The sequence below is a fragment of the Phyllostomus hastatus genome, unplaced genomic scaffold (assembly GCF_019186645.2).
Source record: "Phyllostomus hastatus isolate PE091 unplaced genomic scaffold, TTU_PhHast_1.1 phas_contig_86, whole genome shotgun sequence".
NCBI lineage: Eukaryota > Metazoa > Chordata > Mammalia > Chiroptera > Phyllostomidae > Phyllostomus > Phyllostomus hastatus.
This window is the reverse complement of record NW_025333977.1, coordinates 87,575,192-87,593,267: the sequence shown is the minus strand read 5'-3', so window position 1 is coordinate 87,593,267 and position 18,076 is coordinate 87,575,192. Positions and strand designations below refer to the sequence as shown.

At 34.0% G+C, this 18,076-nt stretch overlaps 1 protein-coding gene across 2 annotated transcripts in view; it reads left to right on the top strand.

Annotated features, from left to right (window-relative positions):
• The window catches only part of GSK3B (glycogen synthase kinase 3 beta), a 209,080-nt gene that overhangs the window by 115,850 nt on the left and 75,154 nt on the right, over nt 1-18,076 (top strand). For both annotated transcript variants that reach the window (XM_045851731.1, XM_045851730.1), the window contains exons 4-6: nt 3,906-4,016; nt 10,300-10,430; nt 14,108-14,214. In XM_045851731.1, the coding sequence (XP_045707687.1) occupies nt 3,906-4,016; nt 10,300-10,430; nt 14,108-14,214 (349 nt within the window). The remainder of the gene's footprint in view (nt 1-3,905; nt 4,017-10,299; nt 10,431-14,107; nt 14,215-18,076) is intronic.

Here is an 18,076-nt window from a genome sequence, read left to right as displayed (position 1 = left end):
CCACCTATGGAACATAGCAGCCTAAAATGTTCTGAGATTCATTCAGTGCTATTAATAGCCTAGTTACCCAAGTTCAGAGTTCAGAGACTATTAAATTATTTATTCCTAACTTCTCTGTTTCTCAGGTTCTCTATTACTCTCCTGTATAGCTAGCCAGTATACCTGTCCCCATCTACCTCCCTTTTTTAAAAGTCCTTTTTGCCTTACAGGGCCATGGATTCCTGTAGGTTTCCAGATGTTTAGTTTTCATTCTCATCTTTCCAACTACCCCCTTCTCTGTACCCATTTTTCACAGTGCTGTTTGAGTTTAAAACCAACCTGTCAGGCTGTCATCCTTATTTTTAAATATCTATTGGCATCTGAACTAAAATTTATTCAGCAAATATTTATTGATTCTCTATTCTATGCTAGGCATTATTCTGGGTGAAGATAGACCAGTGAACAAACAGACAAAACTGTTTTCCCTCATGGAGCTTAGTTTAGTGAGGGGAATCAAACAATAAAAAGTAAACTGTGTGCTTAGAAAGTGGTAAGTATCATAGGAAGAAAATAAGTGGAAAAGGCAGATGGAAGTGTAGGGTGGAGAAATGGGTTGAAATTTTAAATGGTGTGGTTAGGGAAAATAACACAGGAGCAGAGATTTGAAGTTGAGGCACGTGAGCTGTTTGTGTATCTGGGGGTAGAACATTCTAGGCTGAAGGACTAAGCATAATCAGTACAGGGGCTCTGAAAGCCTCCTAGATGTGTTCAAAAACAGCAGGAAGCTATTTTTGCTAGAGATGAATAAGCAGTGGGGAGAGCAGTGGAGTAAAGAAGTAGACAGGGAAGTAAGGAAGTGCATATGTAGGACCTTGTAGACCACTTGTAAGAATAAATCTTAATGAGGTGGGGTGGAAGAGATACAATATAATTTACAGTTTATTCATATTAGACTGTAAAGGGGTAAAGGTGGAAGTAGGAAAACAAGGAGTATATTATAATAATTTAGGTGATAGTAACCAAGACAGGGTTGAACATTGAAGATGGTAAGAAGTGGTTACATCCTGAATAAATTTTAAAGGTGGAACCATTAGTATATAGACATATATGTGGACATGGGGAATGTATATATGTATGTGAAAGGTAGAGGGGAGTGGGGAATTAATGATGATTCTAAGGTTCTTAGCCTGGGCAGTATCAAGTAGACAATTGGACATACTAGTTTGGAGCTAAAGGCAGAGATCCAGGATATATATGAATTTTGGAGTCATCAGTGTATTGTAGTGTTGAGCCATTAGACTGGATGAGATCCTCAATGGAGTGTGCTTACCTAAAAAAAAAAAACACCAAACAAGAGATCTGATGACTGAGTGCTGGGATCCTCCTCTCCTTAGGAAATAAAAGAGAACAGAAGGAACCAGAAATGGAGAACAAGAAGAGTTGTCTTTAAGGTGGGAAGAAAACCAGAAAAATATAGTGTTCTAGAACCTAAGTGAAGCAGGTGTTTCAAAGAAAAGAACAGCCCTGGCTGGCGTAGCTCAGTGGATTGAGCACGGGCTGGGAACCAAAGTGTCCCAGGTTCGATTCCCAGCCAGGGTACATTCCTGGGTTGCAGGCCATGACCCCCAGCAACCGCACATTGATGTTTCTCTCTCTCTCTCTCTATCCGCCCCCCTTCCCTCTCTAAAAATAAATAAATAAAATATTAAAAAAAAAAAGAAAAGAAAAGAACATGATGAACTATGTCAAACAGTAGTGCTAAACCAAGCAGAAAGGGGAGGGGTTAGGTGATGACTAAAAATTGACATGGGATTTATCAACAAGATTATTGATACTGATGAGCAGTTCTGGTGGAATAGTGGTGGTGAAATTCAGTGGAGTAAGTTTTAGAGAGAATGAGATAAAACAGGTGTTAAAGAAAGTATAGACACCTATTTTGAAGTGTTTTGCTCTTAAAGGGGACCTGACAATATGGTGATAATTAGTGCAGAGTTGTTGTTTTTTTAACAACAGGAGGAATAACTGATTTTGTGTACTTACTATAATGCTGTCACAGAGAGCACAATGATGGAGAAAGACAGGAAAATTACTGAAGCCGTGAATGAATAGGAAAAATAGGAAAGTACCTTTTTTATTTTTATAAGTTGTAGGGTTTGCATTAGAAAGGGGCTTGGTCAGCTTGTCTCCAGAGACAGGAAGGAAGAGTAGTATATGGGGATAGAAGGTGGTAGGTGGGCATATGCAGTGGTACAGGCAGGGTCATCAGCTGAAGGTGAGAATGGGAAGAATGGTTTTGGAGATTGAAGAGAAGATATCAAGTAGTTTGAAAAAGTGAATAGACTAGGAAAATGTAGTTTTACTACTGGGCTGATTGAATTCCATGAAGATGAATTTAATGTGAGATCAGTCAGCATAGTTCTAGGTTTTCAGCCATGTTCATCTGTCGAGTACAGGTAGGGAATATGTGGAAAGCTTGACTTAACCAGGGTCGTGGTTTATCAAACAAGTAGGGTGTAAGAGGAGGGTATGTATTAGAGCCAACTGGGCAAGCTTTTTCATAAAGAACCATGTAGTAAATATTTTTGGTATTGCAGGCTATATGGTCTCTGTCACAACTACTCAAGTCTGCCATTGTAGCTCAAAACTAGCCATAGATAAGTGAATGAGCACCACTGTATTCCCATAAGACCTTACAAAACCAGGTAGCATGACTTTGCTTTGTTTACAGATCCCTATGTTAGAGAATGAGGGTAATGACAGACCATGAAATTTAAGCTGGATGTGAAAGGGAAGAGAGGAGAACATGAGAGAGTGAAGGATAGTGAAAAGGTGGTAAGGTCAGTGGTATGTGGTCTCACTAAAATGTTTTCTGAGCTCTGTTGTGCTCTTTGACCCCACGTGATTTTCTTTCTGCCTGAAATGCTCCTTTCGTACTTGGTTTAGATGTGTCATCTTTTTTTTATCTGTACCCTTCCTTTGCAGTGGTTACTGACATATAGTGAATACTCAATAAACACTGAAAATTGAAATCTTCACCTCATTGTGGTAGATAAAATGATTTTGAATTGGGAAGATTGTGAAAGTTTGTTTAACTGCAGATTTTCCCACTCAGTAGCCAATTCCAGATTTGAGTACAGTGATTCTCAACTTTGTTTTCTGCTTTAGTTTACTTCTCTGATATTGTTCACATGTTCAGGGTAAGGGTAGCGCTCTGTTCCTCTTTCCTGATTGGTACTTAGTTGAAATTCCCTTCTTTCTCTCCAATGATCTTGGATTGGTGTCTTTATGCTGCTGAGAATGGATATTTAAACATGTGACCTGCAGTAATACCTGTGAGTATGGTAACTTGCTGCCCTATAAGTTATTCTTTTTCTTTTAGTTAATTGTAGAAGACAGGTGGTGGTTCTACTAAGTATAGACTATCAGGTCACCATAGAATCTTTTTGTAGAGGTTAGAGAAATTTTGAAGACCATCTAGTTCAACTTTTCGTATTGTAGTTGAAGAAACTGAAGCCTAGAGAGATTTAAGTGACTTGCACACATCAGTTAGTAGCTGAGCTAGGGCTAGTAATGCAATTATTTTAGTTCCCAATTCAATACTCACTTTACTACTATGACACTTTTCCTAGAAAATATGGAATTTTGTGATAGGTGATATCCTTTAAAACCATATACCCTAAATAATAGTTTAAATATGGTTAGGAATCTTAACAGTGCTGAAAACGTATAGTAAATTATTTTTATTATTATGGTTGTATTCTGATTTAATTTTGTATAATTAAAATTGAACACAGAAAATGTTAATTCTTTTTCATCTGAATAAGTGAATGTAAAGAGCATTTACTCTAATTTGAATTTAAAGACTAGTTTCTAATCTTGTTATTTTTTTTGTTTTTTGTTTTTGTTTTTTCAATAAACTTTTTCAGAAAGATGAGGTCTATCTTAATCTGGTGCTGGACTATGTTCCGGAAACAGTATACAGAGTTGCCAGACACTATAGTCGAGCCAAACAGACGCTTCCTGTGATCTATGTCAAGGTATGTAAAACTGGAGCAGTATCCCATTTTACCAAGTTAATGATCATGAGCCAGGAAGAGGGCAAGGTGTGTTTTAGCTGTGGTATTGTATCTAATCCTAAGAGGGAAAATCTTCAAAGTAGGCATTGCTAGAACTTCATTAAATTCTTGTACAGTTTTAAAGTGTGAAATCTTTACCTTTTAAACTTTCATAATTCGGGTATTAAAGATACTTGTGATTTTTCTGACAAGTGAACTTTTTCACAGACAGTTACAGACTTTAATTTTGCTAGGCATAGCACCTTTTCTAAAAAACAATTCTGCTGTATTTATTGTGCCATAGACTGAAATTAGAGCAAGCATATCATATGCAATTATAACATATAGTTATTAGTATGATCAAATTCAGTGTTTTATTGCCATTATAGATATATTGTGTCTGTAGCTGAAGTTTAAACTTTTGATAATTTTTAATATACATAGACTCTATCTAAGGTGTTATTTAATTTGTGGTACCTAGTACCAATGCCATCTTGTTTATTTGATAGAACTCATGATAGAATGGCTAAGAATTTATCCAGCACAGTTCTGATTAAATATCCAATTGCTATTTATATTTCCAGTATGTCATATATATTTTTTAATTCCTTCGTTAGAATTGGGATCCAAGTAAGGTCCATATATTACAGTTGCCAGATATGCTTCTTAATGTTTCTTTTAATCCCTAATTTCTCTCCCCTCTCTCCCTCTCCTCCCCCCCCCCCACACACACACTGTTATTAAAGAAACTGGGTCATTTGATCTACAGTTTCTTAGTCTGGATTTTACTGCTTTAGATCACTATGATATAATGTAGTATATTACTCTCCTCTGTATTTCCTATAAATTGGTGATAGGAAGCAAGACTATTTCATATATAGTGTTGAGTGCTTTCCCAAGGAAGAACATAATGTCTTTCTTTTTGTGATGCTCATTGTTTTTGGTGATAATTGCCTAAACCCATTAATTCATTAACAGTTATAAAATGGTATTTTAATGTTAGTATTCCTTTTTAATTTATAAGCTAGTATAGTTCCATAAATGGACCCTTTCCAGTGTCACCTATTTCATTACCCTAAGGAACAGTTTATATAAGACAGGATATATATTTAATTACTTCCCTTTACTTACCAGAATTTATAATAATTTGTTGGTATCTTCCAAAGGTGGCCAATGAGGCATTTTTTTGTTGTAGAGTTTGTTTTAAAGCTTCTTAGACAAGTCTTATTATCTTTGATAGCTTCCTTTCCAACATGATAGTGCTCCAGTTTCATCCTTTACATTTCTTTCTCAGACTTGGAATGAGCCTTTTTTTCAAGGGGAACTTACTCTTTTAGTGTGAAATGGTATTTAGAGGCCACAGTCTGGATGTTAGGGGTGCTACTTGCCACAGGATTGCAAGACCTACTGTTTTTAGGTCTTTTTCGTAGACAGAGCTAGGAAATATGTGGATAACTTTTTCAGAGATAAAAATGTATCTTTTATTCATCCCAAAGATTAATAAACTATGAGTTCGTATTGATATTGCTAATTAAATATCAGAAGGTTTAACAATCTTCCATCTGTATTTCCTTTCTCTTACACTAAAAATTCCATTTTTCAGTGACAGTATAATTACTTACTTGTTCTATACCATACTATATACATACAACAGTCTTAGGATAACAATACCAACACTACCAATGCCAGCTGAAAATAGTTAAGATCTTTTTGCAGCTCTTTGTATTCCCATGACATATCCCGTTAAAATGAATGGTCACATTTCTCTGCTTTAAAGAAACATTGAATAGTTTCTGCCTTTGGTTGTACCTTACTAAGCTTTGTTTAATTTTACTTTTATTGTAGATTGTGCTTTAAAATTTTTTAAGTTAATTAATTAAAATTAATTAACTTAAAAACTTTAATTAATTAAAGTTAATTTAAATTAATTACATTAAAATAGAAAATATTTACATAGTTCCAAAAATAGGATCTACAAAACAAGGTATACATAGTTAATGAAGTTTAGCTTTTATCACTGTTTCCTCTACCCTATTCATTACTTCCCCCCTCCCCAGAGTTTCGTTTACATTTTAAGTAAGCAAATGTGTATGATTATTTTATTGCCCCATCTCCTTTTTATGTAAATGGTTACAGAATATATAGATTTCCTCTACCTTGCTTTTTTAATTGAAAATATATTCTGGCCCTGACTGTTGTGGCTTAAATGGTTTGGCATCATACCACAGAACAAAAGTTCACTGAGTTATTACAGGTTTGATCCTCTGTTGGGATATGTGTGAGATGCAGTCGATTGATGTTTCTCTCCCAATTGATGTTTCTCTCTTTTTCTTTCTCCTTCCCTTTCCATGTCTCTAAAAAATAAATATATGCATGCATACATACATACATAAAATCTTAAAATCTATATATTCTGGAGATCACTCTGTAGGGTAGGTAGCAAGGTAGATAGATACATACAGAGCTGTTTTGTCTTTTTATGGCTGTATATTAGTCTATTGCATGGCTATATCCTAATTTATTCAACTAGTCACCTATTATATAGACATATTGTTTTTCCCTTCAGTTTTTTTTTATTGCTATTCCCAATAATGTAGTGAAGAGCTTTGTGCTCATCTGTTTTTCTGACAGTATATATTTGGGTGAGATCTTTTGAATCTGTATTTTTAAAAAATAATAATATTATACACATTGAAGCTGGCATACAAAGATCTAACATTCCCTTTCTCCCCTTGTGGAAAAAAAAAATGGCTCTTTTATATAACCACAGGCCTTCCAGAGTCAGAGCTATTGGCCCTGGACATTATTCTTTCAGGACACAAACCCATGCTTGTGTTTAAGGATCTGAAAAGATAAAAATTTTGTTTGGAATTGATTGGTTGATCTCATTCACTTATTCTATATAGTTTTATTAAAGTATTTTTTGTGAAAAATCTTAGATTAGGAGATGGAAATAAAATTGATAAGTACATGTAACTTTTGCTTTCATGGACCTCACCATCTAATAAGAAATTACATGACATACATGGCATCAAAATGCAACTGCGGGTTTTTGTGACTCTGACTTCCCTGTTTTCTGGGGAAGTTGTGTATGTTCTCTGAGTTTATTGCTTCAAACCTCTTTCTTCACCCCTTTTATAGTACTGGTCACTTTGTAGTTAATAATAGTCATATATAAGTTAAGCTTTTGAGCACCTTTGCTTTTCTGATGAGCATCTTTCATAATCAAGTGGGTTTTTAAATACAGTTCTAAAACAGATGCCTGGCAAATCATCGTTGTGATCTTGAATTTTCTTTTTTTAATTGAAAAGACATATTTAACAACAGGGTCTATGTACATAACAGGACTGGAAGTGTTTTTGTGAATCAGGAACAAAATTTTTAGTCCATTATTTGTTTTAAACAGGTTTAGTAGCATAGAGGAGAGGGGGAGGACATTGGACTTGAGTTAGATTTGATAACTCTGTAACTGGGTTTAAATTGTGTTCAAACTGTTAATTGGGCCTCAATTATCTCATAAAAATAGTATAAATGTGGATCTCACAGAGAGACTGCAGTAATTAAACAAAAGGTGAAATACTCAGTTTGACACGTACATGTTAAATAGATCCCAGATTTCAAAATGTGCTAAATATCTGACTTTTTAAGACTTTATCGTTCTAGTCTTTTACTTAGTGATCAAGCTATTTAATATTTAATATTTTTGCACCTTTAGTTAATAGAGTAAGAACATGACAAAATAAGGAAATAATAATTAAAAGAGGCATACTTACCCAAACCACCACAGAATATTGAGTATGTGTTATTAGACAGATGGCATAACCTATGTGCCTCAGTTATTTTATATGTAAAATGGAAATAATAATAGTACCTATTACATAAGGATTAAATGAAATAGTACATGCAAAGCACTTAGAATAGTGCATGTCAAATGATCAGTTGTTTTTTCTTGTTATTGTTATTGCTGTCTTTCTAGTATAGCAAGCCTCTCAATTATCCTATAAATACATGTTTACAGGGTCAAACAAAAAAAAGTTATAAAGTTGCATATTTCATTCTTTATTTTGACTTTTCAAAAAATAAAGTGAAGAGAATGGAGATAGAGTAGATCTTTCAGATGAATGAATATAGTAAAAAGACACCTTAACCTCATTTAAACCCTTAAACATTTTTAGCAAAGAAAACATTTTTTTCTAACTGATTCTTGCTGACTTAGACATCAGTGTGTTGATACAGGTTAATAAAGTCTCTCCTTTAGTAAATTATAGTCTATGAATTCAGTTTCTTATGGGGGCTTACTTTCTTAGTGGCAGAGAATTCAACTCTTAGAACTCTGAGAGTAAGCTTTAGGACTTGGAGATCGACTCTGTGAACAATAGTACAATATTAGAATTATGAAGCTTTTAGAAAGTTACATGGATACCTGAATTCCTTAAATTCTAACTTTGGTGGCAAAATACTGACCTAATTGAAGACCTAATATGCATTTTATATCATGCTTCCTTTTAAAGAAGGCTTAAACTGTTTCAGCTTCAGTGCAGTATAATGTTAAGGATGTACTGAAATTCAGCTGTCTCTGTTTTTCATCATTCCTGTGTGAAGGAAAGTAGATTTCATGTTAACTTTAACTAAGCCTTAATATTAACCTCTAAATATGATGCCTGATGACAATGCTTTATCTGACCATTAATTGTCTTTTTTGATTTTGGTTTTGGTTTTGGTTTTTACCAAGCCAGTAGTATCTTTGGTTTGAATTGTTTCAAAAAGTCTTTGCATGGTATATATAACTTTGGGGTAGAGGTCAGAAGGTGAGTAGTCAGAAAAAATTTAAAGTGAACCAGAACATGGACCCTGGAGTAAACAGAAGATTTAAGATATACAGTTGACCCTTTAATGCGGGGGTAAAAGGTGACAGTGACCCCTCCCCAACCAGAGATAAAAATTCACTTCTAACTTTTGACACACACACACACACACACACACACACACACACACACACACACACAGAACTTAACTACTAATAGCCTACTGTTGACTGGAAGCCTTACTGATAACATAAATAGTTAATACATGTTTTGTATGTTATATGTTTTATATACTGTGTTCTTTCAACAAAGCTAGAGAAAAGAAAATATTAGTAAGAAAAGTATAAAGAAAATAAATTACAGTACTATACTGTATTTATTGACTGTAAGTGTAAGATTTCTCATCTGATAAATCATCTTTCAGTACCTATATCATTATTATCTTGTATGATCCAAAACATTAAGTATTATGTATATTACTAACACTAGACATAAAAAATTGAAAATATAATATGAAAAAGAAATTCAGTGTATTTATAGTTACAACAATGCATGCATTGATAACAAAGATGCAGCTGTGTGATAGCTTTATGGTAGCCTAGTGTAATCGATGTGATTGCTTCACAGTAGTAAGGAAATATCCAAAAGATTGTCCAATATATTGTTGAAGAAATCCACATATAAGTGGGCCTGTGCAGTTCAAACCCATATTGTTCAAGAGTCAGCTCTACTCACTTTCTTCATAAAAGTCCCTCTCCTCCCCAATCAAGAGTCTCATTCTTTCTTCCATGCAGAACTTGTTCTTGTTGCTTTTCTCCTAGTACAATTGAAATATTCTTTTAAGTTGATGTCAGTAGTTGCTAGGATCGTTTTTAAATGGCACTTTAAAGTCTATTTTTGAAGTGTATGAGTGTAATGATTCTATTAACAGGGTTACTGATATCTTGATTGATCATTGATTACAGATTTTCTCAGTTCACGTAGAATTTTTCCACGCCTCTGTCTCAGTAACCCTTGGGACTGATATCTAAGAAAATTGTTATTCTGAAGATGAAACTGCAAATACTTTTAAAGAATGAAAACTTAAACTGAATACTTGTCTTTCAGTCTATACTTTGTTACTTATTATCACATGATTTGGAAGACCTCTGGGCTTTTTATCTGTTTGGGGAAAAATGTTAGCAGGTTTGTTGTACAGTGTTAGTAAAATAAAAAATTTCAAGGCACAGTACAAAACATCCTTTTTAAGTTATTAAAGGATGGTGTAAATATAATACATGATTGAAACTAATTAGCTAATTAGTATAGAAATGGCATGAGACTTAATAAAGGAAGATTAAATGCTGATAATCCCCAGCATTTCACCTATTCTGTTCTGAAAATGTTACTTTATTTCCAGCTTAAGGATTTTGATTTTGAAGGATAGAAAGTATTCAATTAATTTTTACTGTTTATTACAGTTATATATGTATCAGCTGTTTCGAAGTTTAGCCTATATTCATTCCTTTGGAATCTGCCATCGGGATATTAAACCACAGAACCTCTTGTTGGACCCTGATACAGCTGTCTTAAAACTCTGTGACTTTGGAAGGTAAGCTAGCTCTCTTTTTTTCTCCCTTCCCCTCCTCTCTTATCTTACCCTTTCACCCATATGCTTTTTAAAAAATATATTTCTTTTATAATGGCAGCCTAAAAATACTGTAGTCATCATTCAGGGAATATAAAATAGTGCAGCTTCTTGAGAGGGTAATTTTGGTAAATTTTGTCAGAATTATAAATATATATAGTCTTTCATCCAGCAACTTAACTCCTGGGAATTATTCCCTTAGAAATACGCATTTATAAAATAGTATATGTAGAAGAATTTTTATTATAGCATTGTTTATAAATAAATGTCTGTTAGTAGGAAAATGACCAAATAAATTATGGCATAAGGTATCTCTCTCTGAATTGAAAAGGAATGATCTAAAATTCTAAATTTAAGAAGCAAAATCAAAAACATATATACATTTCCTTTTGTGTTTTAAAAACACAGAGTATAGTCATATGTATACAGGTATATACATGGCTTAGTTCTAGAATGATATATAATAATTCCATGACATTGATTGGCCCTGGAAGGGAAACTGGGAGTATAGTTGAGTTAGAAAACTTTTTTACTGCTTGTACTTTTGTATTGTTTGAATTTTTATTATGTGTATATATTCTTTTTTCAGTAAGAACTAATTTTTTAAAAACATTGATTATTATACATTACTGTGTATCATTTTAAATTCATAGTTAACCTCAGGATAGAGATGAGGTAAAAGGTATAGTAGCTGTATTTTCTTCCTTTTCCTATAATTTAGTCTCTTATTTTCTATTCTTTTCTGCAATTTCGGTGCACTTTCTGTTTTCTTAAACTCATTCCTTGGTGTAATATACTGTATAATAAGACTTCATCCTTTCCATCTCCATAATGTTCAGCATCCTGTGCCTCTCCAATCTAACTTTTCAATGTGAAATCAAACCTATATCCCCATGTAATTCAGGCAATTAATTTTCTACTTCCTCTCTGGTGTAATCATCTAGAGTAATCGCATCCCTCTCAGTCCCTAAGACAGCTCCACAGAAATCTCTCCAGTTTTTTTCATTGTCACAAATTTTTACTTTTTAACTAGGTTCTTTATAGATATTGACCCACACCTGCTTATGCCTGTCTTCCCACTTCATTGTAATGTTTTTATATCAACCTTCAGTTTAAAGTTGAGATTTAATACAGGATATATTTTACACAGGCCGTCTTTTCAGAGAGTCTCAGCAAACACATCTGCTCTGCCATGAGTTAATTCTTAGCCTTATAAGAATGTCCTTTTTCAGATCACTCCTTTTTTACAGTTTCCTAATTTCAGACACCTATTATAGGATCCAATTCATCTTGGAGGCTGTAAGTCTATCCCTTCAACTATGAGAAAGTGTGTAGGATATTACATCAAAACTAATTTGATAGTTGAAACAAAGCACCACTATTAATTATCTGTAGGACAAACTGCCCAAATCATGTTGTATTTTTATGCAGTTTCTTCCCTCCTGAGAGTGACTGATTTGGTAGGGACTGTAAACAGACTATGGGACATCAAGTTTAATAGAGGTTATCCTCTCTGTGGTAGTGTCAACACTGTTGCTATCATTCATTACATTGGTACATAGAAGTTACTTTGTTTTATTATATTTAGGATAGGAATTTCACTTGTATGGTAATAACCTCATTTTTAATAGCTGTGATTTAAAGGTTGGCTTTTTGTTTTTAACAGTTGGTTTGGACAAGTAGAGTTTGGGATATCCTTTAGATCCTTAGTGCCAGGTTGATGATGACTTGAACAAAACAGTATGACTCTCTTATTAGTAATTCTTGTTTTTGTTTTTTTATTGTTGTTCAAGTACAGTTGTTTCTATTTCCTCCTCCATTCCCCCCCACCCCAGCCATTCCCACCTCCCACCCTCTATCCTACCCCCCTTTGGTGTTGTCCATATGTCCTTTATAGATGTCCTAAAACCCCCTCCCCCTTTTTCCTCCTTCACCCCCTCCCTGCTCCCTTCTGGTTACTGTCAGTTCTTAATCTCACTGTCTCTGGTTGTATTTTGCTTGCTTGTTTGTTTTGTTGATTAATTCTTTACTAGATAAAATAGGGCCTGGAACTAGGTGAACGGCTAATTGGGCTTTCTTAAGACAAAAGGGACTACTACTGTATTAGATGCTCTTACCCTCAAAGGGCAGGAAGTTATAGCAAGCCTCACCTGAAGAGAAGGGAGGTAATTCCACCAAGTAGTGAAGAAATCTACAAGCTACATCATCCTGTAAACCAAAAGGTCACGGGTTTAATCCTGGTTAGTGTACATACCTAGGTTGCGGTTCCATCCCTGGTCAGGGTACATGAAAGAAGCAACCAATTAGTGTTTCTCTCTCACATTAGTGTTTCTCTTCCCCTCTTCCCCCCTCTCTAAAATCAATAAGCATGTCCTCCAATGAGAATTTTAAAAAATCTATAGGCAATGGAGTTTCCAGTATTGTCTTCTTTATCTTCTAGTAAATTTCTGACTATATAACTAGAATCTGTCTTGTTAGTTTAAAAAAAAGTTCTCCATAAGGTGGAAAGGTCTTAGCAGTTAATGCTGAAAAGTGTTATAATTTTCATGCAGCCTAAAACCAGGTATTATAATATTTATTAATTTATAAAATGATTGCTGTGTGTCAGTACTTGTGGAGAATGTCAAAAAATAAACTGCCTTCAACCTCCAAAACGTGTGATGAAGGAAGAATAGGTTAAGGTCAGAGTTATCATTGACCAGAAATAAATGAAGGAAAAAGAAAGCCCAAACGTCGAAACCTTTGTGACCACTTTCATCTATCCCTACTCTGATTTTCCTGTACCTTTGCCTCAAAATTTTCTTACCTTTTCTTGTTGGTCACTTTAATTTTGTTTGTATTCATTTCCTGTATTTGTCTTTGTAATTATTGTATGCTAAAGTAGTTAGCTTCTACAATAGTTTATTTCAGTGTGTCTTTAAGTTATCTTGGGGGATATCTCAAAAGAAACTAATTTTAATTTAATGTTTAAAATATTGTACATTGCACAAAGTTTTAGAAGGAAAGTTGGATTAAGAGAGTGTAATTAAACTCAGGACAACAGTTAGAATTTATAGGCTATGAATAATCTCTGCCCTAAAGGAGTGAGCCTTTCTTTTTTATTGGGTATTGGATATTCAGTTAGTTTGTAAATTGACTAAAATGGTAGAAAAGTAGATTGGGTCTATAAGTCTTGGGAATATTTTGAGTCAAAAGTCAAATTTTGGAAGAGTGGCCAGTTTCTTACCCTTAAAAAAAATTGGGTAAAAAGTATTAATTTTTACATTATATCCTATTACTGCACTTTTTGGTGAGGACAACTACCTCTTACTTTTCTGCCCTTTCTTTGTATTTTAGAGGTGGAATTTAGGGAACAGAGTATCAGAAGAAATTCAACATATATCCTTCTATGACTTTTTGTCTCTTTTCCTTAGGTAATAGTTGACATATGAAGTCTTTAAAAATTACTGTTATTTTTAAAATTAATGTCATGCTAAAATTGTTTTTTTTTTCAGAGATAGTTATGATTCATATTTTCTTTTTCATATGTTGCATAAATGGAATTATATGAATCTTAGACAGGCATTTAATTTTGTGAGCAGTTTAGGTTCTTTGAAGGTTTAGATTTAGTTTTAAATTTTTCTGTTCTTTGTTTTTGTTAGTGCAAAGCAGCTGGTCCGAGGAGAACCCAATGTTTCGTATATCTGTTCTCGGTACTATAGGGCACCAGAGTTGATCTTTGGAGCCACTGATTATACCTCTAGTATAGGTGAGTACTGAATCTGAATATAATGACTTATAACTATTAGTTGAATCTTGTTTTTAGTAGTTTAGTATTACTAATCTGTACTTTCACTTAAATATTATAAAGATGGGTATACCTTAGAATGTTTTTTCTTAAAAATTGATATGCAAAAATGGGTACAGTATTTTAAATTTTACCTTTTAGAATTTAAAGTATATTTACTATTCTATTATTAGGTTTCTTGGATTTTTCAAATAAATAATAAAGTTATTTCTTTATGACTGCATGATTTATGATTATATCTGTTTTTGACTTAAACTTTTAAGTAAATCCTAAATATACCTTCCTTTTCTTTTTTTAAAAATTGCCCTGAAGTACTCACTTCTGAGCTTTATCAACAGTTGTGGAATTTGCATTCATTGAGTTTATGAAGAAGAGTACTGGGATGACTATATTGTTGACATTCCTACTATGCTGTCTCAATTAGTTATTTAATTTTAATTCAGATCTTTAAAAAATATTCTGACTTTTTAGAAGTCTTTATGAAAGCTCTTTAGTGATGGAAAGGGTTAAATAGAGACACTTTGCTTCAGTAACTGACTTCGTCTTCTACCCCATTTTTGCTTGGTAGTAGGAGTAAACATAGAATATGATAAGCTAGACATGAACAGGAAGTTAAGAAAGGAGGTGCAACTCTAGGCCAGGTGCAGGTGGAAGTCAAAATTACTTTATTGTTATAAATTATTTTTGAAGGTAATTCCTTAATCCAAAAACAGAAACAAAAGCATGCAATACCAAGCAAACAACAAAAAACCCAAACCTCAGTAACAGAAAACTAAGAAAAACCAGAACTTGGATGATCTTTATCTTTTGATATAAGTAGAAATTCTCTGATATTAACAAAGACCACTAAACAGAAATACACTACCAATTTTATAATGCCAAAGGGCAAAATGCCAAGGGGGCAGCAGTTTTACCCACCATTTCTTTTGCACCACCAGTGCAAATGTGAACACAGTGAAAGGCAGGTAACATACTAGTATTCATATGAAAGTAGACTTCGCCCTTCAGGAACTCTAAAAAGGTCCAGAGGGTCTAGGACTCTGTAGACCACACTTGAGACCTGTGGCACTGAAGGACAGAGAGTATAATTGTGTTTGTATGGTGTGTGTAGTGCTCAAAATTTCATCATGGCTGTGTTATATGACATGTTAAGGGACACATTAGAGATAACAAAAAAGGATATTTGGTTGGAACAAAACTAGATGAATTCCAGGTTTATTACTACTTAGCTATGCTGTATGTAAAGTGGATATTACTAACAGTTCTGCCTGCGATTCTGAGTGGCTGTGCAGATTAAATAAAATGTTAGTGAAAGGACTATAGAAATGTAAGTTAGTATGCTCTTTGTGATATTTGTTAACTTCACTCTCCCTAAGAGGAAATTTCAGCCCTTTCTTTATCTTTGGAGATGTCATTGGATTTTCCAGCTGCTTTATATTCAGATATATGCTACTGATCATCTGCATACAGAATACTGGGATGAGTTGTATCTGAGTAAATGCAATTAGCTTCTTTTTTTTTATTTCCAGTTTCATTTATTTTTTTTAAATTCAATTATTTACTTTTGTTTAAGTACAGTTGTCTCCATTTTCCCTCCACCATTCCCCTCCACCCCAGCCATCCCTACCTCCCACCCTTGATCCTACTCCTCTTTGATTTTGTCCATGTGTCCTTCATACATGTTCCTGAAAACCTTTCCCCCTTTTCCACCCATTATTCCCTTCCACCTCCTTTTTGGTTACTGTCAGTTTGTTCTTGATTTCACTGTCTCTGGTTATATTTTGCTTGTTTGTTTGTTTTGTTGCTTAGGTTCCACTTATAGGTGAGAATAGCTTCTTTAAAAAGTTGTGACCACATTATCTGACACATTAAGGCAGGGGTGTCAACTCATTTTCACTGGGGGCCATGTCAGCCTCACAGTTGCCTTCAGAGGGCCAAATGTAATTTTAGAACTGTATAAATGTAACTACTCCTTAACAGTTAAACGAGAGCTCGGCATTGCCACTGAGTAGAAAAAGGTGCCTAGCCAGGTAAAACAAGGTGGAGGGCGGGATTTGGCCTGTGAGCCTTATGTTTGCCACCTGTGGATTAAGGAATGTTTATATAAACCTTTGAACCTTGGAAGAGTGTATTACTTCTGTACATGTCCATGTGCCTACCAGTTCTTTGGAATCTTCTCACAGAAAAGATAGTATAGTTCCTTTATTAGAAACCAATCCTCTAGATGTTTTGAGCACCTGTTTTCTAGTGTCCTTCTTGCATGGCTAAAGCCAGATTCTCACTTTTAACTTATTCTCACTTCTCACTTAGGACTCACCATATGCCACTGATTTAATTCTTGGGCCTTTTAAACTCTAACAAGTATACATTTGGCTTCCCTTTTCATACTTGGGACACTTGCCTCTTAACACTCTGGAATATCCGTAAACAGACAAAAACAAAGGTTTTTAGAAGTGTACTAATACAGGTACATTTTAGAAATATTTTAATGATGTTTGAAGTGAAAGAGTAGCTAGTTGGTTCTGGCTAGATTATTGTCATATTTGGATAAAACCACAGCTCTAACACTTAGGGCTCTGATTATAGTGTCTTACTAAGAAATGGTGGACTGAGACAAATAACTTGTTTAAGATAAGAAAGGGAGCTTACAGACCCTTGAAGGAACAATTAGTTATTCTATAATGATAGACAGTCAGTCAAGTCAGTGGTATCTTGATTGGGAATTGAAATTGAGATCCAGGTCTACCTTTACTATTCAGTAGCTATACCTTGGACAAATCACTGAACTTTATTGTGCCTTAATTTCCTTACATGTGAAGTAAGTTTGTTAAACTAGATGGTTTTGAAACGTTGCTTTTACCATGAATTAAATAAAGTATGAAACAAAATACTATTTTGGCTTAAACTCCAAACAACCAGAAAATTCAATGTGCAAAAGCACTTATTTTCTTGTGTCTTCTGTTTAGTTCTGTTTCATTCTGTTTGGAGAATATCATTCATTTGTCCTATGAAGTAAGAACAGGAGAGATTTTGGTGTCTGCCAAAAAGTGAATGACAGATTTCTTGGTTTTAATAATTTGCCTGAGTTAAAATGTATTGAAGATCACTAGTATAATTGTCACCTGAATCTTTTGATTTACTCTTCTGTGGCAACCACTAAGCAATAGTACTCTTTGAATCTTACCTAATAAAGTGTTTCCCATAATTACACATTTTTAAATGAAAGTGTAATTAATTATTACCCTGCAAATTTCTAGCCTTGTTTTCTGAGATGAATTATTCTGTATTATAGGGGAAAGAAGTGAGGGCATACTACCTTTTATCTAATTAAACTAGGTAAAGGACATTTTTAAACCTAGATCAAAATAAAACATTTATATTAATAGGGAAATACATTTTTCTAATGTTTTTAAGAGTTAGATTACTATAGGTTTTGAGTAAAGTGAAGATTTTGTAGCAGGTTTTCATATTTGCTGCATTTAACAATTACCTGATACATCAAGGAGGGTTTTTGCAGAATAAGTGTCTTGGCTGTCACTACTTGGAACTATATAAAATCACCTTTAAGTTCTTAAATGAATTTTGTGTTATTTTTCTTGCTTAGTAAAAAGTAGTCACTGGAGTAGGGATTCCAATCTCTCTCCACAACCTATCAGACCTCTTAAATTATTTGTTGTCCCCATGCCATTTTATTGTTCTTCTTCCCTACTCTACTGGTAGATGGGAAAGCCCAGCAGTGATTTCTGTTCATCTCTATAAAGCACTTGATTGTCGGTTCATACAAAATCCAGCAATCTCAGACATCCAGAAACTGAAAATTAAG